General features: G+C 36.7%; 1 protein-coding gene across 4 annotated transcripts; it reads left to right on the top strand.

Moving 5' to 3' along the window:
• The first annotated feature begins 6,490 nt into the window (after nucleotides 1–6,490).
• On the top strand, nucleotides 6,491–25,562 carry GUF1 (GTP binding elongation factor GUF1). 4 transcript variants are annotated; one of them, XM_071432460.1, is made up of 18 exons: nucleotides 6,491–6,737; nucleotides 6,885–6,920; nucleotides 8,027–8,138; nucleotides 9,071–9,219; nucleotides 9,425–9,505; nucleotides 9,841–9,918; nucleotides 10,742–10,825; nucleotides 11,246–11,310; nucleotides 13,091–13,294; nucleotides 14,778–14,917; nucleotides 16,056–16,179; nucleotides 16,544–16,676; nucleotides 18,005–18,148; nucleotides 19,042–19,175; nucleotides 21,089–21,190; nucleotides 23,183–23,302; nucleotides 24,190–24,226; nucleotides 25,218–25,562. In XM_071432460.1, the coding sequence occupies exons 1-18, from the start codon at nucleotides 6,606–6,608 to the stop codon at nucleotides 25,353–25,355; spliced, it is 2,013 nt and encodes a 670-aa protein (XP_071288561.1). In that variant the 5' UTR covers nucleotides 6,491–6,605; the 3' UTR covers nucleotides 25,356–25,562. The 4 variants fall into 4 exon arrangements, with proteins under 4 accessions (XP_071288561.1, XP_071288562.1, XP_071288563.1 ...); XM_071432461.1 differs by lacking the exon at nucleotides 6,885–6,920; XM_071432462.1 differs by lacking the exons at nucleotides 6,491–6,737; nucleotides 6,885–6,920 and adding an exon at nucleotides 6,828–6,847.
• Nucleotides 25,563–26,055: the final 493 nt, after the last annotated feature.

Raw genomic sequence — 26,055 nt, 5'->3', positions numbered from 1 at the left:
TTTTTAAAGAGGGCAATTACAGACCTGTCAGCTAGATGCCAATCACATGCAAAATAATGGAACGGATGCTACAGGACTATAATCAAGAATTAAAGAAGGATATCATAATTAATGCCAGTCAACTTGGATTTTTGAAAAATATACTGCATCAAAATATTTTTTTTTCTTGTTTAAAATAAGGTTACAAGTTAAGTTGACAGTGGTGGTAAATAACACTCTCAATACAAAATATGTAGGTTTCTAGTTGGCATGTAACTTTAATAACATGCTAATTTTTATTATAAAATTGCAACAAAGCTTTTAAACTGAACATCAAATGGATTGGTGTATTTGCTAGGTCTCAAAGGTTTGGTTTGAGGAAATGGTCATCATGTACTTGTGTGTCTAGTGGAAGTCTAGGAGAGCTTTTCCTTGCTTATAAACATTTTAACAATTCTGTTTATTATTTCTAGGAAAGTAAATTCTAATTCAATTTAAAATAACACAAAGATTGAGGATTATTTAGATAATGAGGAGCATAAATCACTGATACAAAGCAATCTGAATTGTACTGTAGGGTAGGCATTATCAGACCTGGTATGTGATGGGCCCAAATGTAGTTACCCCTCTAGGTACAAAGTGGTTTCTGCTTCTATGGCAGCAGCATCAGCTTCAGAAATTTTGTGGCAACACAATTACCCTTTAACACATAAATAGTTTAATAATGAGGAAGGGAAAGCTATGCTACTAGCCTTTTCTCATTAAAAAATCATTAATAGAGAACAATGCAAATGTGATAGGGAAATTGATTAACCGGGAAATAAAGGAAAATAATAAAAGAAATCTAATTCCTTCAATCAAATCCTTAGGGAACTTAGTCTGGCTTACAAATACCTTAAGGGGGGGCTACTAATCAGGTAAAAACTTGTAGAAAAGAGAATCTTTCCAGCTGGTCTTTTCAGTCCGGGCAACAGGACACTGAGTAATTCAGAATAGATATAATTCCACTTTTAAAAGATCTAAAACTAGGCAGCTGTTAGAGTAATCATCCAATATAAAATATTCTGCATCACTTACAGCCTTCTATATCAAGACTCTTTAGTTTTATTAGTAATTGTATTATAGTGGAAGAATTAAATCCAGAAAGTGCTAGAAACTCTTATTAAGTGCATGTGGAACATGAAAGACCTTTTTTCCCTTCTGTCTAGATACATATGATGCTTTTTTGAATATTTTGAAATGCCTAGAATGAACTTTGGATGAGTTCAATTTACTTCATTAACTTTATGCTTTTTCTGTTCAGAATGATCTAATATATTCCTTATGACGTATCCTCTAAGATTTAGAACATTCTTAATAAAACAAACTGGATAATAGAAGGGTGAAAATACATTTTAAAATGCTAAATTTCCATGAAAAAGCTACTTCACTAGAAATAAAAAAACCCCAACATTTTTCTCAACATATAGTTTGTTAAAGCAATGAAATCATAGAATAGTTTGGTTTGGAAGGGACCTTTAAAAATCATCTACTCCAAGCCTCCTACAATGAGCAGTGACATCTTCAACTAGATCTGGTTGCTCAGAGCCTTGTTGAACCTGATGTTGAATGTTTCCAAGGATGGGGCATTTACCATCTCTCCGACTGGCCTGTTCCAGTGTTTCACCACCCTCACTGTTAAAAACTTCTAATCTGTGTTAGCCCTCTTTGAATTTAACATCATTACCCTGATAAAGTTTGTTTCCCCATCTTTCAGTCTCTGTCAGAGACTGAAATATTATAGTTTATGACCTAAGCATTTTCATGAAAGACTTTTGCCTATTATAGCAGAACTGTGTTAGAAAAGCTGCAGAGATCACCACCACACCCTGAATGGGGCTCTGAGAGGCCCTACATTGTTCACTAAGGATGATAAGATAAAGTAATAACTCAGGATGGGGACATTCTCAACCTTGTATCAACAGGGATGAACCTATTAAATACGTTCAAACTGTTTTGTAAACACAAATCAAACTAATATGAACCCATCTAGTATTCATTAAGCCTTCCAAGAAAATCTTAAAATAGGCAATTTTCCATTAGACTGGTAAACATATGCAAAACTCTGTATACCAAGAATATAATATAGGGGATAATAAGGGAAAGAAACTTTCTTAATCACTTCTTATTAAAAATACATATAAATCATGAGCCCAAGGAAGTTAACAGAATATAATTCTAAAATATTGTCTTTCTGGTAAGTGGACTATAGAAGGTACATGTCTTAAATGAAAGAAGTTTCCAATATAAAGAAAAAGTAGCAATTTTTCTCTTATGTATTTCACTATATAGGCTATGGCCTAGAAACATGCAGTTTGTAATTATTTATAGAAACAAGGAAAAATGCATTCTTTTCTTTTTATTAGACAGACACAATAATCTCAGATACTTTTTTTCACAGACTAAAATACTGCCATTTTCCTCAGTTTCTGCTGTGACTTCTGAAGGTTAGAGTGGAAGATACTAACTACTTTTTCTGCTTTATTTTAAGGCAAGAAGTATACATGTGTCTGCTACTTTTGTCAGCTTGGCTACAACAGAAATATTTGGCCATCAGCATCATGAAGTGTCAAGAAATAAAAGATTAAACTGCATTTCCAAGCACAATTGGAGAGAAGAGCTTGATATATTGCAGCAATCTGACAAGTCAGTGTCAAGGAACAGGTCCAAAATGGAAATTTGTCCTAAGAGGCAAAATATTAACTCCAGTCACTGCTGGCCCTTTGTCCATCATTGCTTTGGTTAAGAAAGGTGTAGAGCAGATACAACAGCAAGTATGGATATTGCACAGGGCACTTTTTGATGACAAAAAAAGAGGAAGAAAAGGATAAGGGAAGAAAGATAAAGGATTTGCTAGATTTTGTCCTCCCAAGAACAAGGGCCTGTCAGACTCAAATACTGTGGAGAGCTTTGTGGACAGTTGGCTAGCTGAGAAAGGTCACGTCGACATAATACTGTTGGTTAAGTTAGAAAGAGACAAGTCTAGGATTCAGCAGTCAGTGTCCAACCACTGACAAGGACATTGTGCCCTTGGTGCAAAAACTAGATAGAGGAGAGGATCTTTTGCCAAAAATATGAGGATAGTTTCAGCAGAATAACCACAAGAATGTAGAAGTAGTAACAAAATAACCATAAGAATATAGAAGTAGGCGTGGTTGACCGATAAGTAATTAACCAATAATGAGCTCAGCTTTGCAGTATGTATAAGCTTCATTAACACCAATGTAAATATGTGTGAACTATCAATAAAGTTCGAGACTTGCTGATCACTCATATTGAGTGCCGCATTTCTTCCGCCAATTTCCCACAAAATACCCTGAGGAAAACTGAGTGACTACTCCAGCTAAAAAACTGGCAGACCAGGTTAGTTAATTAAAGTGTCTGTTCAGGCACCTCACTCTGCCACATAGACATTTATTTAGAAGACCAATGTTAGTGACCTGTCCTTTAATATGTTTAGTTTGAGACTTCAGGTGTTTTCCTGGGTAAACTTTGTCCTTTTAATTCAGGTCATTACTGTGCCATATAAAGTCTTTGAATTTGGCTTAGGAGAATGTATTTTACAGATGGTGAAATTTCTGCCAACGTTATCTTTTAGGTAGTAATCCCTTTTTAGCATCTGCTGGCAGCAGTGCTTCCAGTGAGAAGAAAGGCTTTTGTCCTAGCCATTGCATTTGCACAGTAAGTACTTGCGTGAAATAGAAATCTGTTCTGTTACAGAAATCCTCACCAATGAAATAAAGAAACAATCTCTCTCTTTTTTTTTTTTTTTTTTTTTTTTTTTTTACTTACAGCTATTGAATGTTGCTTTGTTCTTATTTCTGCATTTCCACAATCTCACAGTGCTATGAAAGATTGCTTCCAAATGATGATTGAGTAGCAAGTGGTGCAGTCTCTGCTGTGTTTCACAGATACCACCGATTACGGATCTGTTTGGCCTTCTGCATGCATATGTATCTTACATTATCAAATCCTAGTTGCATTTTATCAGCTCATACCTCACTACCAAGGAAATGCTTCTTTACCTTTTGTATTACTCATTGTGTTAGGGTGTGCTATTTCACCCTGTGTGACTGTCACAGAAGTTTAGCAGATAACTCTGATCCCTGCCTGGGTAAATGCTTAATTTTGCAATATTTTCACTTTATGGGAAAACACAATTCCTGTTAAAACTCAGGCTATGAAACCATGTCATTAGGGAGCATATTTGTTTCTATTGAACACAACTGCCAGGAAATAATACATAACACTAACTGGTTTGCATTTATGGCAATTACATTGTGTCTTCAACTTAAATGTTATTGATAGGACATTCAACACCTGCAGTCAAGTGTAGTTGAAACAAGATACTTGGGAATCAGACGTGTTTGTATTTTGTTTTCACCTTTTCAGTCAGGAATCTGTAAGCATCTGAATTTACCATTTATATGGTTGGCTCCAGTATTAGTGAAGGCAGCTAGTGACAGGTACATTTAATTTATCCTCATTACAACAAATGGCTTTTGATGTTCAGGAAATGTGTGCATCCATCCATCATATTTTGACATGTAAATGATCACTTGAAAATTAATATTTCTTGCTTCTGGCTTGCTGTCACATAAATACTTTAATATTTATTATTCTGATGAAGTGCACATCGTTCTATAGTATTTCCAGTGAATGTGTTCCATTGCATATAGAGCTCAAATTGATCAAAAATCTTAATATTTGATTCATATATTTATCTGAGCTGAAAAGTGAAAATAAAGACAGATGACTGTAATTTTTCTATGCTCTATCCTAGCTTATGATGGACCTCCAATCTGAAATTCTAGTTAATATATTTTGTTCATATGATTAGGAGTCATGCTTGAAATGCAGTTCTATCCCAGTTTTTCTTCATCTATCTCAGAACTCTAAAATATTGCAAATAGCTTTACACTAGGGGCTGCTGTCTCACAGCATGGACCAGCAGTCATTCCACAGCTGTTCACTCGATGACAATAGGACAAGTTCCAGGATGAAGATGCAGCACATGAGCTCATTGAGTTACTCCAGCACAGCTCCTTGAATCCAGCCAGCTGAGTGTGCATGTGGTGCAAACACAAGCCTTTGTTCTCTAAGGTGTAGATATGGAGTGCAAGTGCAACCTATTTGATTTGAATTATACTATTTTTCAGTTATTTTTGAGGCTACATGATTTTGCACGTCCCTACACACATCCTGGTAGTGTGAACATGTGGCTTAGCTACCCTGCTGCTGTTCTGAAATTGCTGAAATCTGCCATCTGTATAAATTGCTCAGTGCAAGAGAGTGCTCTCTCTTTAATACAGTATTTAAACATATTAGTTTAATTCCAGCTAATAGAACACTTTCTTAGATTTTTTTTGATATTCATGTACCTTAGGACAGTGAAGACATTTACCCCTTTAGGAATGACAGTATTGCTGTGTATTGGTGTTCTCTGCTATTGCACAAAGGTAAGCCAGTACCTACAGTACACCAAACTTAATCTGTGTGTAGCAGGGAGAATGTTTTCCTCCAAATACAGCTCCTATGCTCATATGCCTGCTCTGGATCATGGCTTTGGATTCTTGGTTCCTGTTGCATTCATTCACCATTCAAGGACATACTTCTCCTTGTCTGTACATGTTCATGAATTTGCCAAAGGACTCTCTTTGTCCATTACTACCCAAATTCCATGGGATCAGCCCAGCAGTGAACTACATTAACAAATTCATTACTGCACAATCCTAAGTCATTTTACATGGAATTCCTGCTGTCTGCACTACCTATCCCTTTTATGCAGCCTTTTCAGACCAAATCCTTCTAAGTTAAAAAGGAGTAAAAATTTTATACTCATATCCTGAAATTAAACCTCCTTTAAATGATTTTGCCCTCAAAATTTACTTGCTTTATTTGGCACATGCCTAGGATGTGAATCTGATTAACTATTTGAAGCTTTCTTAGCTAAGTAGTCTGCTGGCATTGAAAAAGTATTTTGAAAAAAAATTCTGAAATATTTTACATAGCTACAGTTGAAATCTTAATTAGACTGAGCAAAAGAGAAAGGAGGAGCCAATATATGTGAACAGAACAGCGACCCTTGCCTGCACGTTTTCCCAGGTCTGTGAAACCTTAATGCAAAAATTTCAAGAAAAAACAGCGGAACACGCGGTCACTAATAAACACCAAATTAGGAATGATACAAGCTAGGAAAGTATCTGGAAGACCCGCAAAGACTGTGATGAAGAGTAACACACAGAAATCGCGTCTGAGAATACAACACTCTTCTGCTTCCAGAATTTAACAAAGCTCAGCTTTGACGGCCACAACAGCCATATGCCAGCAGAGCGGCCGGCATGGCATGCAATAAACCCATCGCCCACAGAGCAGCAATTCGCAGCAGCCCCATCCCTCGGTCCCACCGAGTGCCCCGGCACCGCTTCCGCCGCGTCACAGCGCGGCCGCCGCCGCCTCCCGTCCCGTCCCGCCCCGTCCCTTCCGGGCCGCTGCGCCCGCCCTGCGCGGCGCGCCCGGCCCGGCCTGAGGGTACCGGCCCTGGCGAGCTGGGCTGAGCTGAGCTGAGCTGAGCTGCTGCCCGCGCCATGGCCCTCGCCGGCAGGGCGGCGCTGCGCTGGGGGGCACGGCTGCCGAGCCCCGGCCCCGCCGCCGCCCCGCTCTGCCGTCAGGCCTGGCTGCCCGCGGCGTGCGGGCGGCCCTACAGCTCCCGCGGCAAGGTGAGTCCGCGGGCTGCCCTACGGCTCCCGCGGCAAGGTGAGTCCGCGGGCGGCCCTAGAGCTCCCGCGGCAAGGTGAGTCCACGGCAGCCCTACAGCTCCCGCGGCAAGGTGAGTCCGCGGGCTGCCCTACGGCTCCCGCGGCAAGGTGAGTCCGCGGCAGCCCTATAGCTCCCGCGGCAAGGTGAGTCTGCGGGCGGCCCTACGGCCCCTGGCCCAGGCCGGCTGCTGCCAGACCCCTGGGCTCGCCGCATTGACAGGCGGCCCACGCTGGCGTCCAGGAGTGAGACGGATGAGTTACTGCTTGGTAGAACTGCCTTGCTAAGGTGTAGGGCTTGACATGTTTCAGTGATCTCGGTTCTAGGGACGGGTTAACAGAGCTTGGAGAGAACGATGTTAGTAGTGGGCACAAAGAAGGCAGAATTCACGGGCCAGAAGGACAGAACTCCCAGGATAAGGAAAGAACTAACACAGTCAGCTCAGCAAGTGTGCTGAAATAGGCTCTGGCTGGGGAAAAATGTACTTCTGGCAGGGGAAGATCACGACCATAGACCCGAGAAACCCACCGACTCAAGAGAAACAGACCATGCTGGCTAACTAGCATAAGTGAGGGAATAATTTAACCAATAGAATACGAATTAAAAGAACTATGTAACTTTTAGGCAGTCGATAATAATGCCTTTGTTTGCTAAAATGTATAAATAGTATGACGTTTTGATAGTTGTTTGCTGGCTTTGTGGATTTTCCACCAAGAGCCCCTTTCTGCACAGAACTGTAAATAAATAAAATACTTTGACTTTTGTGTGTGGATTGGCGCCTTCGACACTGTAGCATCCTTTTTCACTGTCTGCTTGCTCCTTGTGATAAGGTTACTACTCGCTGAGTCTCTAGATAATGGCTCTGTATTCCTATCATGCCTGTGAAGAATGATGTCCTTAATGGCCCCCTGAATCCAGTTTTCTTAATCCTGAAGTTTAGTAGTTTCACCAATGTGAAACTAAAACAAAATTTTCCAGCTCCCTATGTACATAGGAACATAGTACCTTTTGCATACTTTCCAGCATAGTTCATAATTGTGTAGTGATAAAAGAATATATGTGTCTGTATGACTCAAGTGAAATGCTGACATTTTAAACAATGGTGACAATTCAAGCTTTTGTATCTCTGTTCAACCTGTACTACTTCTAGAGAAAAAATGTTAAAATAATTAATTTGTTTTTTTAAAGGCCAGGTCATATGCTATATAGAGACTGTAACCTTGATTTATGAAAAGAAATTCTTATTTTTCAGGAAGAAATAGATATGTCAACGTATCCCGTTGAAAGCATTAGAAACTTCAGTATTATAGCTCATGTAGATCATGGCAAAAGTACACTAGCAGACAGATTGCTGGAAATTACAGGTAAGATTCTCATTTTATGCTACCTTTTCTTGACATGGAAGGTGGCATCTTAAGTTTGTGTACTGTTGATTATACTAAAATTTCTAATATTTTTGCTCTCCTAGTGTTGCTTGGGTTTTTAAGCTCTCAGTTGTGTAGTGTTACTGATATATGGACTTTATGGTTGAGATCTGCCTACACGTAGGCATAAAGAAGTGTGTAATTCATTTAAAGAAGTACATATTTTGGAAAGAGACTGAAAAGGAGTTTGAAGATGTTTCTTGTTTCAACATCTTCCTTGTTCAAGATGTCACTCCTGTCACTCTAACCAGTCATCCATCAGAACAGTACATGTTAAGTTTATGATGTTTACTGCCTGTGGTTGACGTGGACAGAAGGGGTGGGACTGTCATGACCTGGGAGTTCTGGACTCGCATTTAAGGATGAATGAAACAAAACCAGGGAGAGAAACTTCTGATCAAAGTTATTTTTTATGATTACCTCCCATGTATCATCAGCATGAGCATTTTTGCCTGATGCCTGTGATAGAATGGGATTTTGAATTTAGGTCTGTCACTCTATGCTAATGCTCATCTGGCTCTTGAGATTGAGTTTAGAGCTGTGGGCCACTCTTTCTCAGTGATAGGAGGGGAAGTTTCCTTAAGTATCAAAATTATTTACAATTCAAGGGAATTTTTCCTTCTTCTTAATCTCTTAGATGATGTTTTTTATCCTGCTTATTCAGGTTAGTATTTTATGTAACTTTATTGTGTAAACTTTATTTGACAAATGTAAAGAGTTGATGCACTCTTTTGTTTTTGATTGAAAATCTTTGTTTAGCTTAATTATATGGGAAAGCTTCATTTGCTCTTGGTTAACTTTTGGTTAATGGCATTTTCAAGATTTATGTAGTAAGTTAGGTAATAAAGCTTTTTTTTTTTCCTTATTTTTAGGTACAATTTCTAAAACTGACCGTAATAAACAAGTGCTGGATAAACTTCAAGTGGAACGTGAAAGAGGAATTACAGTTAAAGCCCAATCTGCATCTCTCTTTTACAGTCATGAAGGAATAAACTACCTCTTAAATCTTATTGACACACCAGTAAGTTAAATATAAACAGTGTTGAAATCACACAAATCTAAATGTCCTTATAGTTAAAAGTAGGAGATTTCTGGCTTCCTGTGTTTATTCAATTCCTCTTTTATAAGAATGTGAACTTCATTATACAAATATACAAATGAAAACAATGTAGTACAGAAATCTTTGCAAAAATACCTGAAATTGTAAACATCTGTTTTCTCCATAGGGCCACGTAGATTTCAGCTATGAAGTATCACGGTCACTATCTGCCTGTCAAGGTGTCATACTTGTGGTGGATGCAAATGAGGTGTAGTATTTAATTCTTGTTTTTTATTTAGTATTTCAGGATTTCCTTTAGCTAGAGGGAAACTAGGTTGTGGGATTTTTTTTTTGTTTGTTTTTCTGGCAGTGTTTCTGCCCCTGGGCTATTGCCATGAAAGTATTACATTGCAGAAAAATAGTAGTGGGATTTTAAAGCAGTTGCATATAATCAATCACCTTTTATTTATCCATCTCCTAAATGAAAGAGTTGATAGAATAGCAATGTAATCTTAAATTGTATAGTATGCCTAAAAATACTCCCCAAAACCACACCAAAACTGAGGAGATTTCTGTGTTAAACTTTACAATGTTATTTTCTAGGGTATTCAGGCTCAGACAGTGGCAAACTTCTATCTTGCCTTTGAAGCACAGCTTTCAATAATTCCTGTCATAAATAAGGTAATAAAGTTATTAGCATTTTTTATTAAATACTTGGGTTGTTTAAATGTGTATAGTGCTGATCAGAAATGTAACCTCAAAGAGAAGTAAAGAAAATGATTTATTATAATATTTATAGGATTTAGATTTAACATTACTAGGAATTTTGTGTATTTGCTGTGTTAAATTTTGCAATTTAACTGCTGTGAAATTTTTAATTTCATGAAATACATTTAGGTATTTAAAAATGTAGCACTTAAGGACATGATTAGTAGTGGACTTTGCAGTGCTGGGTTTATGGTTGGAATTGGTGATGTTTAAAGTTCATTAATATTGAGGAAATAACATGACTAGGAGCTCAATATTTAAAAAGTGGAGTCTTAATTTTAAGAGAAATTTTAAGTGTTACTTTTTATACAATTTTGAGAGCTGTGTTATTGGAATCACAAGATTAATTACTGCTCAGCTTATGTTAATTTCTTTTTGTAGATTTATTTTGTACTTAATATGTAATCCTGTAAACAGTGTAGGTAGCTCTTAATGATTTCAAATTACTGTGTAAACTAAAGATTTTTATCAACTCTTGGACAAAGGTGTTTTCCCTAATGAAACAAGCCAAAATGAGACTAGTTATGGACAGGATCCTTCCCAAAATCAAGGAAGGAAGACTTTGTAAAATGAATATTGATGTTTTCCTGAAGATGGACAGTGTTTACTTATAAATACATAAAAGTTCTTTGCTGTACTTGGCTGTTTTTTGTACTTTCTACTGTACTTTTTGTACAGTACTGGATGATGTGGAAGATCTGGTTTCTTGTATATTTAGCAGTTTGTTGTTTTACAGATTGACTTGAAAAATGCAGACCCTGAAAGAGTTGAAAAACAAATTGAGAAGCTGTTTGATATCCCTACAGATGAATGCATAAGGGTAAGATCTCTGAGTTTTATAACATGCCTGATAATATAACTTTGTAACTAACATGTGACATGTGCATGTTGTAAATTAAGAGAGTACTATCTGTCTGCCTGTTCTTGTCTGACATAAGAATTTCTTTAAATTTTGTCTCCTGTAAGAGTGGAGAAAATAACTCTCAGCTAAAAATTCTAGTATTTTTTCAGGATTAGAAACCAGGATTTTAAATTATTTCTCACTGTCAATCCATAAATGATTTTCGTTTCTGTCATAAAAATAATTGCCATTCAGTAGAGACAGTATTTCTTAGTCATAGCATTCTAGAGTGTCCTTTTGAGTGCTTTTATGAGTACCACCCAAACTAAGTTAACATGACACTATTTAATTAATAAGGGTAAGATGTGTCTTATAAAGTTGTTGTTGGATTTGTTTTAGATTTCTGCTAAACAAGGAACAAATGTTGAAAAAGTTCTTCAAAAGGTCATTGAGAAGATCCCACCGTAAGTCTGTATTTAATTATGTGTCTAATTAACCTTTAAAAGTAATTTGGAAATCATGAGTTGTATTTATACGGTATTGGCAGTAGTTTTACACTTAATATGCATCTAATTAAAAAAAATATTTTATAGATAGATGTAGGAGAAACAGAAGGAAAATAGTGACTTGTTCTTAAACGGGAGAGGTGAATTAGTCAGCAGCGAGGCTGAAAAGCAGAGGGACATTTTTTTCACCTCTGTCTTTACCAGCACTGTTAGGCTTTAGGCCTGGGGAGCAAAAAATGCAGGTTGATGCACAGACCCACTCAGCAAAGAAGGAGTTTATATGTGAGCTGCTACAGGAGCCTGACCCCTGTGCATCTATTGGCCCTGATAGTATCCACCTGAGGATTGTAGGAGAACTGGCTGTGTCTGTGCAAAGCTGCTCTTTGTAATCTTTGAGAAGTCCTGGAGATCAGGGGACATCCCAGAAGACTGGAAGAATGCTAATGTCGAATTTACTAGAAGAACTTAAAGTAGGATCCAGGAATTTATAGGCCCATTAGTCTTACTGCAGTCCCTGGAAATGGTATGGAACAAATCCTCCTGGGGGTATGACAAGTCAGATGAAGTGAATGGGAAAAGCGAGCAGGGGTTCACCAAGGATGTATTGTGCTTGACAAACCTGATCACCTTCTACAGCAGAGTAACCTGCTGTGTAGTGTGAGCGGTGGACAGTGGCTACCTGGGTTTCTCTCTACCTGGATCTTAAAGGTTTTTGATAAGGTTTCTCACAGATTCCTGGAGAAACCACTGTGTTACAGTCTGGAGTGGTCTGTCTCATGGGAACTGTCTGACAGGCTGCACCCAGCGGGTGGTGGTAAATAGCTCCTTTTCAGACTGGCCACAAGTAGGGTCTGTCAGGGTTCCACATTGGGTTCAATGCTATTTCTTTTAAGTGATCTGGAAGTTGGGATGTGTACCCTAGTGAATTTTGCCAGTGATACCAAACTGAGAGGGGAAGTAGACACTTCAGAAAGGGGGAGCAACTTTGCAGGAAGTCCTAGATAGGCTGGAAGAGTGGGCTAAAAAGAACCCTATGAAATTCAACAGAGGCAAAGGTCTAGCACCTGGACAACACAGGCTGGAATCTACCTAGCTGGGGAGCAGCTCTGTGGAAATGGACCCAGAGGTCTTTGGGGACAACAAAGTCAATGTGAGTGAAGTGTTCTGCTGCAGCAAAGAAAGACAACAGCATGCTGGGTTGCCTTGGGACATCAAGGACAGGGACATCAACAGCAGAGATGAAGTCATTATCCCACTCTGCTCAGTGGTGGTCAGTCCACACCTGGAATACCGTGTTTGGTTTTTGTCACTTCTGTGTGGAAAATATGGACCAGCTGAAGAAGGGCCACAGAGATGATTGAAAGACTGGGAAGTCTGCCCTTTGAGGAAAGCTTGAGAAAAAAGGATATGTTCAGCCTTGGAAAAAGAAGGTTTAAGGGAGACCTTTTGCTGTGTCCTGGTATTTAAATAGTAGCTACAAAGAGCCATTGGAATAATCTCTTCAGGAAAGTGGTGGATTCCACAACATTGGATACTCTCTGGTTTGTTTGGGCAGGCTGCTAGGCCATTTGTTAAGCCAAGAATGTTTTTGCCAAGAAAAGTTGGATCAGGTGATACTGGAAATCCCTTCCATCCTAGTGTGATTCTGTGAAAGTGTTTGGGGTGGGCATGCTTGCTCATTCAATAGTGAATGAAAACACACTGCATAATACGTTGTTCTAATTTATTTTGGTGACAGACCCCAAGGTAATACTGCTGATCCACTGAAAGCCTTAGTATTTGACTCTACCTTTGACCACTACCGAGGTGTCATAGCTAACATTGCGCTCTTTGGTGGGGAGATTGCAAAGGGACAGAAAATTGTGTCTGCACACACTAAGAAAAGATATGAAGTTCATGAAGTTGGAATTCTGACTCCAAATGAACAGCCAACACATAAGCTGTAAGTAAAAACTTCTTACAGTGGAAAAAATAGTATATTGGGCTAAGCTACAATGTCCTGCATTTCTGTTTGATTTTTGCTTTGAGAGGTAAAAACTGGGAGATGTCTAGGTTTTTGTTCTTGTTCTTTGGTGCTGGGTTTTTTTAATAATTACTATTTTCAATTTAATGCTCTGTGTCATTTTTTATTTTGGGCATGCTGAAGCAGAAGGTTTTAAGGAGTGCTTTTGGGGCATTGCTGTGGGAGGAATCCATTATCTTCTGTAGTACATGGAACATCTGGACAGCTAAGTGTTTAAAGGCTAGTGTTCGATATTCTTATTCAGCTGTCCAATTTATTTCTAGGAACTGCCCTGTTTGAGAGTGGAAGGGAATGGGGCTTCATCTTAGTTATTGCTGCAGCATATTTTGAGGGTGGAAAACTTAAAATCCATGAATGCAACAGCTTCCAGAAACTGGCTTCTCAATGGCAGCAGTGGGAAGAAAATCAGGTACTTAGAATCAGTGGAGAAGTTTTACCAGTGTGCATCCAAATACACATTAATGACTTTACTGGGGTCATTTTCAGGTTACATTACTGTGTCTGCTGGGTTGAACCCAGCCAGCAGTCCAGCCAGCCCTAGCAAGATGAGAACTGAGGAGGTACCTGTGGATTGAGATAAAGGCAGTTTAATAAATGAAGGAGGAAAAAAAAGAAATAAAAACAAATGATGCAAAGACAGTCCATTATTCGCCACCTCCCACAAGCAGACTGATGTCCTGCTAGTCTACAAGTAAAATCCTTGGAAAGACTACACTTCTTTTGTATTGCTAAGCATGATATTTTGTGGTATGGAATGCCCTTTTGGCCAATTTGGGTCTGTTGTCCTGGCTGTGTCACCTCCCAGTCTCTTGCATACCCTCAGTCTTCTTGCTGGAGCACAGTGAGAAACCCAGAGGGCTTGCTCAGCAACACCTAAACATTGGTATGTTATCAACACTTGTTTAAGTCACAATTCCAAAACACAGCTCCATACTAGGCTGCTTTGAAGAAAGTTACTCCATCCCAGCCAAAACCAGTACACTATGTTTTACTCAATATTTACCATGTATTCCCCTCCTATTAGCATAATGTGCTGATGGAAAGCGTTTGTCTAGTTTCATCCTAGTGGTATATGAAACTTGCTGTGCTGGCAGCTGGGTACTGTTCTGGTTTCTTTCTTAGGAGCTTCTCAAGGGTCTAGCTCCAGCTTTTAAACTGAGAGCATCACAGTATTCAAAATCCAGGATCATAAATGTACTGTTCAGCTGTAACAGAAAAAGAGCTAGTTGAGACTGTTCACAACTCAGAGATGAAACAACTTAAATCTCACTTCTGGACTTTGGATATGGGCTTTTTAGGGGGTGATTTATTTGAATTTCTGGCTGGGCTAAATCAAGTAGGAAAATAGTAGAAATACTGCTAATGCCAACAATCATGTCCATATAATAACAATTTTATTTAGCTATGCAGGACAGGTGGGGTACCTGATTGCTGGAATGAAAGAAGTAACGGAAGCCCAAATAGGAGACACACTGTTTTTGTATAAACAGCCAGTGGAGCCTTTGCCTGGCTTTAAGTCAGCGAAGCCAATGGTTTTTGCAGGTGAGGAGTAAATCAATATAAAGAGGAGTTACTTTTTTCCATTGACAAGAGTAAGAGCTGTTAGAGCTTTTAAAAGAAAACTGTATATTAAGAGTAGGGAGAATTAGAATTTTAGCTGAGGTGCGTCACTTACATAGATTTGTGTTTTCTCCCTGTGACTTAGCAGGATTAGTAATAAATGCTGACTGGTTTTGCATGAATACAACACAAACACGATTATTGTTTCTTATGCCAGTAAACTCTTAATAGCTGGAAAAAAAGGGTTAAAATTAGAAAAAAATAGAGGGAATTATTCATCTTGATAATCAGGTTTCTGTAATTATTGTGTTGGTTTTTCTTCTTTTAAAATTTAGCAGCTGTTTCATTTTTGTTAAAGACGGTAAACTGCCAGAGCTAATATGCAGAACAATCCTGTAAAATATTTTACTTTTTGAGCTTGAATGATTCTGTTGAGCTGTTGTCACTAGCTTCAGTAACTACTACAAATGCTACAGAAGGTGGCTTTAGAAAAAATTCTGTAAATAATTTTCTAGACCTGTTGTGAAGGAGTGTGTAGAACTCACTCGAACTGTCTCATGGAGACTAGGCATGTAGATGATGTTTTTGTATATGTGTGTTGCATCTTGATGTAGATGACATTTTCTGAGCATACAAGGATGTGAAAAGTGATACAGTAGAATCTATTTCAGGCAGTAGTTATACAAATAGCTGTTTTTATTAATTTCAAAAGAATAGAGAAATATCTGCAACTTAGAAATGATGCTTTTTATTTTTCACTCACTCTTAGCTTTGAGGGAACATCTCAGTGAAGTCTATACACTTACACTGCAAAACAGTGGTTATACTCAATCGTGAATCTTCCATAAATGTGAAGGATTAGAGGAGTACAGTGATCCTACCATTATGGTTTAGATGTTAATTCTTGAGGTAATCTAAAACATTTTTATGTTTTGACTAATTTTTTTTTTTGAGGAATAAAGAATCCTTATATTGTTTTTCACATTTAAAAACTGATGGAGCAGAAAGTAACTATTCCTGATTTTATTACTCTGTTAACTGTAAGTGGCATATTTGAAAGCCAGGTACACAGTAGCTAAAGCTCTCTGTCACATCACTTCTATTTAATATATTTTGACAGGAATGTATCCAATAGATCAAACAGAATATAATAATCTCAAAAGTGCTTTGGAAAGGCTGACATTGAATGACTCCAGTGTAACTGTTCATCGTGACAGTAGCCTTGCCTTAGGAGCCGGATGGAGGTGAGGTTTCTGTGCTGCTTTCATTTTTTAAACTGTTCATAAGTTAAGAATGCATGATTAAATAAACTGAAGGTAGAATTAAACTTAATTCAAAATTGTAAGCTGTAATTCAAATAAATGATAAAGATCATTAATTTCATTTGATTTTCTTACATTCTCTGCACAGAGAATGAAAATTTTTGTGATCAATAGTTTTTGTTCTCCACGACTTTTTCAACTGTATGATTATTTGGTCCCTTGAAGGTTGTTTGCTTTGCCTGTACTGCCATACTAGCACTGTAAACATGCTGGAGGGTGAAAAAGATCACTGGGAAATTCCAGGGGATACACAAATACTTTTACCAACAGGGTATTTTTTTTCCAGATTGGGTTTCCTTGGTCTTCTACATATGGAAGTCTTTAATCAGCGTTTGGAACAAGAGTATAACATGTCTGTTATTTTGACTGCACCTACAGTTCCATATAAAGCTGTTCTTTCCTCAGCAAAGTTGATAAAGGTATGTTAAATTAATAAAAAAATTACGTAAATATAATAAACATCTAGAGTATTTTTTTAAAATGTAGGCTAGTACTGTATTTTATAGTAAGCATTAGAAACACCAGTATATTATTAAATAGTTTTTAATTTTTTAAGGATGTTAACTGCTCTTTCCTGTTTCATTTCAAGCCACTCTCTCTTTATGTCTTATACTTTTCCTTGAAAATGGGAGTATAGGACACATACCTTGCTGTATTCTTTTAAGTGCTTACTGACTGAACTGCATTAAAAGCAGGTGAAATAATCTCCCAGGCTTTATCCATCAGAAAACATGAACGTTTCTAGGAATAGCTTGTGATGATACTGTAGATTGGCAAGGGGCTGGTGAAAGTGAATTTTTTGGATCACAATTAAATGGGCCTGTGCTGACTTCATTAAATTGGGTGTAAATAGAATTACTGTGTTTGAGTTTTAGAAAGAGGTAGACTTAGAGCACCTGCTGACAGAGGAGGCTGCAATTGACTGGCTGATTATCCTGCAAATTACTAAAAACTTGTATAAGAAAGGTTTCTGTACTTGCAAGGTGTAAGGCATAAACCTTTTATCTCTCTGGTTGTTTTGGTTTCTTACTCAGGCAGTATAGCAGCTAGGAATGAAGTAGTTGACACCTTTAGTGTGTGATTCTGGACTGCTGATGTGGGATTCTTTTCAAACAATGCTGTAAGTTTGGTCTCTGTCAGTGGACAGGGAGGAGAGGGAAGTTGCATTTACACAATAAGCAGCATAACCTTCCTTTTACCTTGGAAGGGTAACTCCAGCCCTTACTGGGATGTTGGACTGGAAAAAGTAGGTAATGAACGCACTTACACAGGAATCAAAAACTTCATTTCTAAGTCCACTTCAGCATGTGAGGGAGCCAAAGTTCTACTTAGGGGAGAAAGTCCCCACCACTGAACTATAAAATATTTAGAGCAGGTCTTCTGTTGAAGCTGTGTAATAGTAACTTAGAGGATCACGATGAAGTGAGAAAGAAGATCCTCAATTTACAGGGGTGAGAGAGACCTGGAAAGATGGATAGGAAGGCATTTTGTGTTTCTGTCATTTCCCAAGTCAAAAGCTAATTTCTGCATAATGATATTTAAGGATGTGCTGATATCAGACTTCTATATGTTTTATAAAAATCTCTTCTAAAATCTTCCTTGGTTTAAACTTGGGTTGCATAATGCACCAATGTTTTCAGACAATTGAAACATTTTTTAGCATTTTTTCAATGCTATATTTGTCTCCTTTGCTGTTCATTTTACTTACTAATAAATTACAATATCTGGTTTATTTGTTTGTTTTCAGGAGTATGGAAAAGACCAGATTACTATTATCAACCCTGCTCAGTTTCCTGATAAATTTTCAGTATCAGAATATTTGGAGCCAACTGTTCTTGGTACTATTGTAACACCTCATGAATATATTGGGAAAATAATTACCTTGTGCCAGGTTGGTGTATAGTTTTAATTTTTTCCTTTGCATGATTAAGCTCTTCACCTCATACTTAAAGTGAAGACACAAGATAGTATGATAATAGATATTACTACTTAAATAGTATCTTTGAAGTAATTATTTGGTACTTTTGAAAGATAAAATAATTTTAAATGTTTTATTTCTAAAATTCTGAACTACAGAATCCATAAATGGAAAAGTTAATGATGAAGTTCAGTGACAACAAAGTGCTTGGTCTGTACTAGACTAATTCATAGCTAGTTCTTTTCTTCTGAATGAATGGAGTCTGCAGCAGGGAAATAAGATGTATTGGTTTTTTTAGAAGTATATTCATGGGAATACAACTTCTGCCAACACTTCTGACTATGTGTCCATGTACTTTTTTCAGTACTTCACTGAAAGTAAATTTAGGATAGCGATGGCCAAATTTGCCTAACTGTATTTGGAATACTTCTAATTGAAAATGTTTTAACTGCCATGCATATTATATTTATATTATTTCTTCACAATATTTTTCTTAGCTTTTAACATTCCAAAATGCATAATACAAAGCAGTACAGTGAAGAATAAGATCTATTGAAAAGAATTTCTAAAATAACTTTCAGAACACCCTTCTGGGAGGAAAGAAGATGAGCCTGCAAGTCCTACAGTGGCAGCAATAAGCAGAAGCTGTTAAGGATTTCAGAAATTCAGCATTAGTTATAACCACTTCATTTGTTACAGTGCTGAAGTTTGTCCTGGGACTTCAGCAAACTACCAATAAGAAAGTTATTTTGGGTCTTAAGTACAGGAATTCTCTTGTGTAGCTTGATTGCTGTTCATTTTAATTTGCTTTGTATTTTTTTGGTAGAAAATTTCAAGGGAAACTGAAACAATTTTTATTTGTCTAGGATCGTAGGGCAGTCCAGAAAGATCTGTTGTACATTGATGAAAACAGGGTTATGCTAAAATACCTCTTTCCACTGAATGAAATTGTGGTGGATTTTTATGATGCTCTTAAGTCTCTGTCTTCTGGCTATGCAAGGTAACTACCTCCCCTGTTCCCCCTTCTCCTCCTCCCACCCTGGACCCTGAAGGGGGGTGGGATGGTAAAAAAATGCCTGAGGAACAGCTGTGGAGGGCAGAAGTAAAGAATATTCCTTTCTGGTGCTGCTGCAAATCTAGTCTCTCTTCATCTTGAATGGATTAGATTCACTGTGAAAATGTATGGAAATAAGTCTGAAAAACATGAAAAGTGTGTCACTATCTAATAATCATTGTTTTTGGCAATGAGTGTATTTTTCAAGGGCGCCCCCTGGAGTGGCACTGGTTCATCTATATGAGTAAGACCTAAATGGTCTGTCCTTGTCTGAAGTGACACTGTACAATTTTTTTCAATGGAATCACTGAAACTGTACTACTTACTGTATGAACTGTCTCTTGGTGGAAAAAGGAAAATAACATCAATTATTTAAAGCCAGTAAAAACAATGTGGTATTTAAAACAAACAGTACTTACTTTATATACATGCTTTATTTTGTGAAAAAAAGAAAATTGTGTATTTTGAGACAAATTTGCTGTTGTGGGTGGCTGCTATGAATTCAGAGTCTAGTACAGTGCTCAGATGTTTGTGAAGAGCCTTTGTGAGTTTAATGGAAGGGAAGATCTTGCATGGCGATGAGCTTGTGCCCCAGGAGGCTCAATGGCTCTCACAAACCTGGTATATTGAGATGTCATTAATAGGATATTAATGACACAATAGGAACTGGTATACCTACTTACATTATTTATTTTACAAACATAAAAATGAATTTTATTGAAGGGCTGAATTTGCTTTGAGTTAATGTTTTCTTTAATTATGTCTTAAAAATGTAAGTAAAACATGTCTTGCCTGGGTTTATATATGCAGCAAAAGCATAAACAAAAGTCGAGAGGCAAGATAGAAGAAACGGAGGGATGGAAATTTTGGATTTCCTCTCTGGATCTAGCTCCCCCAATACATAAAACCTAACCTGTTTATCAAGAACCTGTCTCATTAGCAGAATTTTGTTGGGTTTCCTTTGATTTGGGGTGATTGCCAATGATGTTGCATTATCTTATTTATTTATTAGTTTTTATTTCCTAATTGACTCTTTAATACAGCTTGTGTATGTAGTGCTCTCAGTAATCATATTTCTGTAATATGGATCCATTCACCTATCTGTGGTTATTAAGCCAACTAAGATAGAAGTACTTTGAAATAATCTCAAAGGATTTTTCCTCCCCCTTTTCTGATATTTCAGATTTGACCCCATTACAGTGATATTGATTATCCTCCACAATTATACACACAAGATCCATCTATCTGTCTGTTTATCTATCTATCTATCTATCTATCTATCTATCTATCTGTCATCTATCTATCTATCTAATCTGTCTGTCTTTGCATACATCACCTCTGCATCTCTTCTATTTTTAAGAATTTTTGCAAACTAACAGACAGTAAGGCCTACACCTACCAAAGATAGTTGCCTGGTTTGGAAACAAAGTGAAAAACTTAGTTGTCAGAGATGGTGACAATAGGGGTCACATAAAAAGTTTGTCAAATGAGAAGATGAAAAGAAGACAGTCCTGGATTGGTGTTTGATTCCTGTGACATTCAGGACATTAGGTATACAAAAGCTGTGTTGAAGGGTTCTTTAAGACTGCATTAAGCACGTGGATTTCTAATTGCTCATTAGATTGGAAAGACATCCACGAAGTCAAGATGACCTCTTTCTGCACTGGAGGGGACATCACCTGTGGTACATTTCTAGTGTGAAGAAGTACTGAGAGACTACTAAAAACTGTGCTCCCATTATATTAAAAAGTTCAAGTATTTTATTAAGAAATATGACTATACAATCTATGGAACAAAGAATGCAAAATATAATTTATACAATATCATGACTAATTTTTGAACTGCTTTTATTTTTTTAGTTTTGATTATGAAGATGCAGGTTACCAATCAGCAGACCTAATCAAAATGGATATTCTTCTAAATGGAAATCCAGTTGAAGAACTCGCAACTATCATACACAAGTAGGTTTACTGCATTCCTTATTCAAAAGGAATAACAATAAAAACATTGTCTATTAATAGGTCTTGATGATCTTAAGGTCTTAAGTGACCTAAATGATTATATGATTCTAAATGACTCTAGGTATATGTGTTACTCTTAATATGAAAAATGTGTATGAGCATTGAAGATTTTTCCATCTGACCACCTTCATTACCACTGAAAAAGAGAAGTATTTTGTAGTATGAAAATTAGGAAATAATAATAGTAATTTTTTTATTTCTCCTTCTCAGCTTAAGTACTGGATATCATATTTTTGTGGAAAATGTAGGGCAGAGAGAAAGAAATGCAAAATGCCAATCTTCTAAAGGGCTGGAAAAATTTAAGTGTAGACCAGTCTAGGAGATGCCAGATGAGTAATTTATGATGCTTAATACTGACAAAAAATGATTTTGTTCTCCCACTAATTCCTGTTCCATAGAAGTTTGTTGTTACCTTGTTTCCAGACAGAGTACCAGGATAATGTAAATATTTACTGGATGCAATTACCTCAGAATTTTTTTGCTAAAATGATTCCATTTCTATGAGCTTTCAGGCATTAGAGGTGAGAATAATGCCTTTCCTGTTTCCAGCCTGTGCCCTATCTTCTCACAAGGTTTTTACAAGGTTCCCTTCTGTAACTTCAGCATCCCTTTCCAATAATGCCTGCTTTTGTGGGTTGTTTAGTTTTCCTTCTTAAAATACTTGTAGTGGCTAAATATTTGAATATTTTCATATTTTTTTACATAACTGCAATCTTGAAATTCTTAAAATTCTGTAACTCCAGAAAGCTGACATAGGAGAATAAACCCCTTGCCTTGTTCAGAAGGATCATGGGGCTGAAGGGGAGTAACTGTCTTGCATTCAATTGCTAGTTAATGCATTTCTCATTAGCATGCAGTGTTTAGCAGTCTACCTGAAAAGATGCAAAATGGAGTGGGACACCTTGCAAAAGTTAGTTATTGCTTTAACATGTATTTTTTGATCAATTTAGCCTGTACCCTGAACTGTTTTACTCACTAAAACTAACTGGTTTTATTCACTAAAACTGTTTTAGTCACTTTACTTTCTTTTGGGTTTAGATTTCAGTTGTTTGGTTTTTTTTAAACTCATGGTTGCAGTCATTTTGCTCTTGCTGCAGGTATTTTCAGTCTTCCCACTGTAAAAACTGGATCTGTAAGAATTATGCTGAATAACATTTATAGAGAAAGCATTACAGAGATTACTGCAAGCTTGGTATTAATATAGTCATCAATTGTTTTACTGTAGAAGTAAATATATGTACCTCTTAAAACTGTAATGCTCAAAGAACATGACTCAAGTACTTCATGTTTAAATGTTTGCTCTATACAGGTGGCAAGGAGTCACATTGCCACTACCTGAAAACATGTATGTTGGTAAAAATGTCTGCTAGATATGGATATTTTTATACAGATAGACCCATTTCTTTCTAACACCTTATGAAAGTATCTGTTAGTAGCTTCTTTAGACCTTTTGTTGTTTTCTCTTTCCAAAACCTGAAGCATATGCAGATCTTGAATACAGTTAGATATTTTTTATTAGCAGATGACAAGAGTATGTTAATTTATTTTTTTCTTGTGATATAAAACCAGACTTTTAAAGCATTCTGTAATATGTGTTTTTTGACCACTTGGGCCTACGATCAATGAAAATTCTCCTTGACCTAGTTTAAAATTTCACTTGAAGCTGTGGCAGTATTCAAAATGTCTTCATTTGTCATGGATAATCGGGGTGTTTTTTATAAATACTTGATATGATGTTATATACTGAGGCTAATACAGTCTTATCACCTGTTAGTATGAAACAGGTGACATACAGAGACCACTTATTAGATGTAAAATTTGATCTGATCAGCTTATGTTCTGAGTTAAGAAGAGGAAAACCTCTACTAAAATCCTTCAATCAAACAGTTTGATTTATGTATCAATTTTTAGTGTTGCTGACCTTTTTTTCAGTGATAAAGCCTATGCTGCTGGTAAACTCCTGTGTGAACGTTTAAAAGAGACTATTCCTAGACAGTTGTTTGAAATAGCCATCCAGGCTGCCATTGGCAAGAAAATCATTGCAAGAGAAACGTAAGTGAAGCCCTTCTGTTCCCCTTCTTTTTTTTCTGTCTGTATTTTAAGATATGTAAAATACAGACTTGTGAAGTCTTACCTAGTTTTATACAGTACAGGACTTTGATTTCGCTATAAAGTTGTATTTTTCTTGATATATGCTACTTGAAGAAAAAAACCCACATTTGAGCAGTGACTATTGACTTAACATTTTGAATTAAATTTATACAAAGAAATTGTATTTCTATCTTAGATTGCTTGGGGTCAGAATTGCACTTAGTGGATAAAGTGTAACTTCCAACACAAGTGTCCACTTCCTCTGGCAGTAGAAAAAGTTTCTTACTACTGAAAAAAATTAGCTAGTTGTGGAATACTTTGCTGTGAGAGTCAGCAAAAAAATAGCTGATTTGTGCTGTTCCAAAGGAAATACGTTTCAGCTGAACACAAAAAGATTGTCCGAGCACACGCTTCTTTAAAGCAAACCATTTCCTGGATGTTGTGTTTCTCATTTTTCTGTTGCTGATTAAATAGGATTTAAGTAGTGGTAAAATAACTAAAGGTCAGAATTTGGGCAGAAGTGCTGTAAGAATTTGTTTATACGTGTATATACACAGGAATGTAATGCTTCCTGTGAGTCATAGCAGAAATTCCAGATAAAAAGCCAAGATTGTGATTTCTTTATGTACATATTATATGTCCTAAGTGATGTTTCTAGAATTGAAAACTGTGAATTTCATCTTCTATTTAAAGCTTCATATTTTGTATACAAAACCTGTAAATGTTATGATGACAAAGCATCTTACAAAATTAGGAGAAAAACAAATAACATTTTAACAACTCAAGTTCTTAACTTCACATGCAGATGTTCTAATATGTTAAGCTATATGTGTTATTTTATTTTGCAGGCTGAAGCCTTACAGAAAAAATGTTGTGGCAAAATGTGTAGGTATTTTTTTTCTCCATATTTCTGACATTTGTATACGTTAGAATCCTGCTAAGATGATATGCCCATCTCTTCCTAGAAACCCAGCAAAGATATATTCTACTTGTGCCTCCTAAGTGTCTGTGGAATTCTAACAGATACTTTTAAATTTTTATTTTAAAATCCAACTCTTGTAACATGTTGCTGCAGCTTCAAGAATGGATCAGATAAAGTAATGGCATTTTCAGTCACACACTTTGAGTGTGTCTGTTTCATCATCTCATCATTTTCTAACAGTGTATGTGTGTGTACACAGGCATATAAGTAACTTTATATTTTCTAAATTGGTTTTCAGATGAAAGAAGGAAATATAAATGGGCTTCTTTTGAGACTTGATTGTTATTGAACTTCTATTTAGGTTTGCAGTAATACATTGTAATAAAGCTTTAAATGTCAATAGTTGACTATGGCCAAGATTCAACAAAACTGTTGGAAAACTGTGAGGCCTCTTACTTAGCTTGGTTTTAACTCTCTGAATTGAACATACTGGAAAATATTAAACAAGTATCCCTTTCTCACAACTGCAGTAGAATTCTGCTAAGCACAGCTGTGGGATGGTGACTGTTCAGCACTGTACAAGGTTTAGGTCATTTTTCTAGATGTAAGCACCTAATGCTAGTCAAGATGCCACAGTGTATCTGAGCTGGTATCCTGCTGCTATTCCAAGGGGATTTGGATCTAATGTGTTGTCTAGTGTCAGCCAGGTTTACAGCAATGTATATATTTAGGTGACAGAGTTCAACAGTCAGTTGTCCAAATTAATGTGCTTATTTTCCTCCTTGTTCTTTTTAACTAGTGTCATTTAGACCAAACTATTTGGAGTATAAAGTAATATTTTTGTCAAAATATAACCAGCCTTTCTGACTATTTTTAAACCATTGAGTTTTGTGTGGCTGGAATGTACTGTAGCTGCAGTTATAATTTATGCTTAGTAATTTTTTTTTTCCACAGTATGGTGGCGACATTACAAGAAGAATGAAGCTTTTAAGAAGGCAAGCAGAAGGCAAGAGGTTGATGAGAAAAATTGGCAATGTTGAGGTTCCAAGAGATGCTTTTATACGTGTTCTAAAGAGAGAAACTGACAAATAGAGATCAGTGAAATCTGATCTTCCAGTTCATGTCAGCTTTTTGCAGACAGTAGCAAAGTGAGCTAATACAGGATTTATCACTGTGAAAGGGAACATACGTGACTTTAAATGGAATTAATTTGGTATGTATGGGAAGATGAACTGGCTTAAAAATGTACATATATTTGTAGATTATGATGAAATTAAAGTTACTTGACTGCATCCAAAAGTTCACATTATATTTTCATTTTATTCCACTGTTTTCATACTTTTAGCACTTGAAATGAACATAATTTTGGGGTTTTTTTTTGCATTGCAAGTCTCTATATATAGAGAGGAACCATATGGCAAAAAGATTATAAAAATAATTTAAAGGTATGTATAGACAAACAATGCTGTGTTGGTTTGGTTTTTTTCTTCTAAAGTTTGAACTGCTGACACAAAAGTATCAAGCTGTTTCCTGTTTCATTTTCTCCAACGTTGCTGTTGTCAGGAAATCGTAATGCTGGGAAACCACATCAGATGAAAAAAATCAAAACTCTTTAAATTTACCATGCTGTTTATTTTAAACCAGTTGAAGTGTGTAAATTTACCATTAGTTCAGCCTAGCTGTGCTCATCTCCAGGGAAATTGTAAGTTTTCATATATTAAAACACAGGATCTGTAACTATTCCACTAGTAAGACCAATTCAGGCCTTAAAAAAATTATTTAACATGAAGGT

This window comes from Agelaius tricolor, unplaced genomic scaffold (assembly GCF_023055355.1).
Source record: "Agelaius tricolor isolate 1412-34295 unplaced genomic scaffold, bAgeTri1.0.p SCAF_8, whole genome shotgun sequence".
NCBI classification, from domain to species: domain Eukaryota; kingdom Metazoa; phylum Chordata; class Aves; order Passeriformes; family Icteridae; genus Agelaius; species Agelaius tricolor.
Note: the sequence above shows the minus strand (reverse complement) of the source record. Positions and strands in the feature narration are given on the sequence as shown.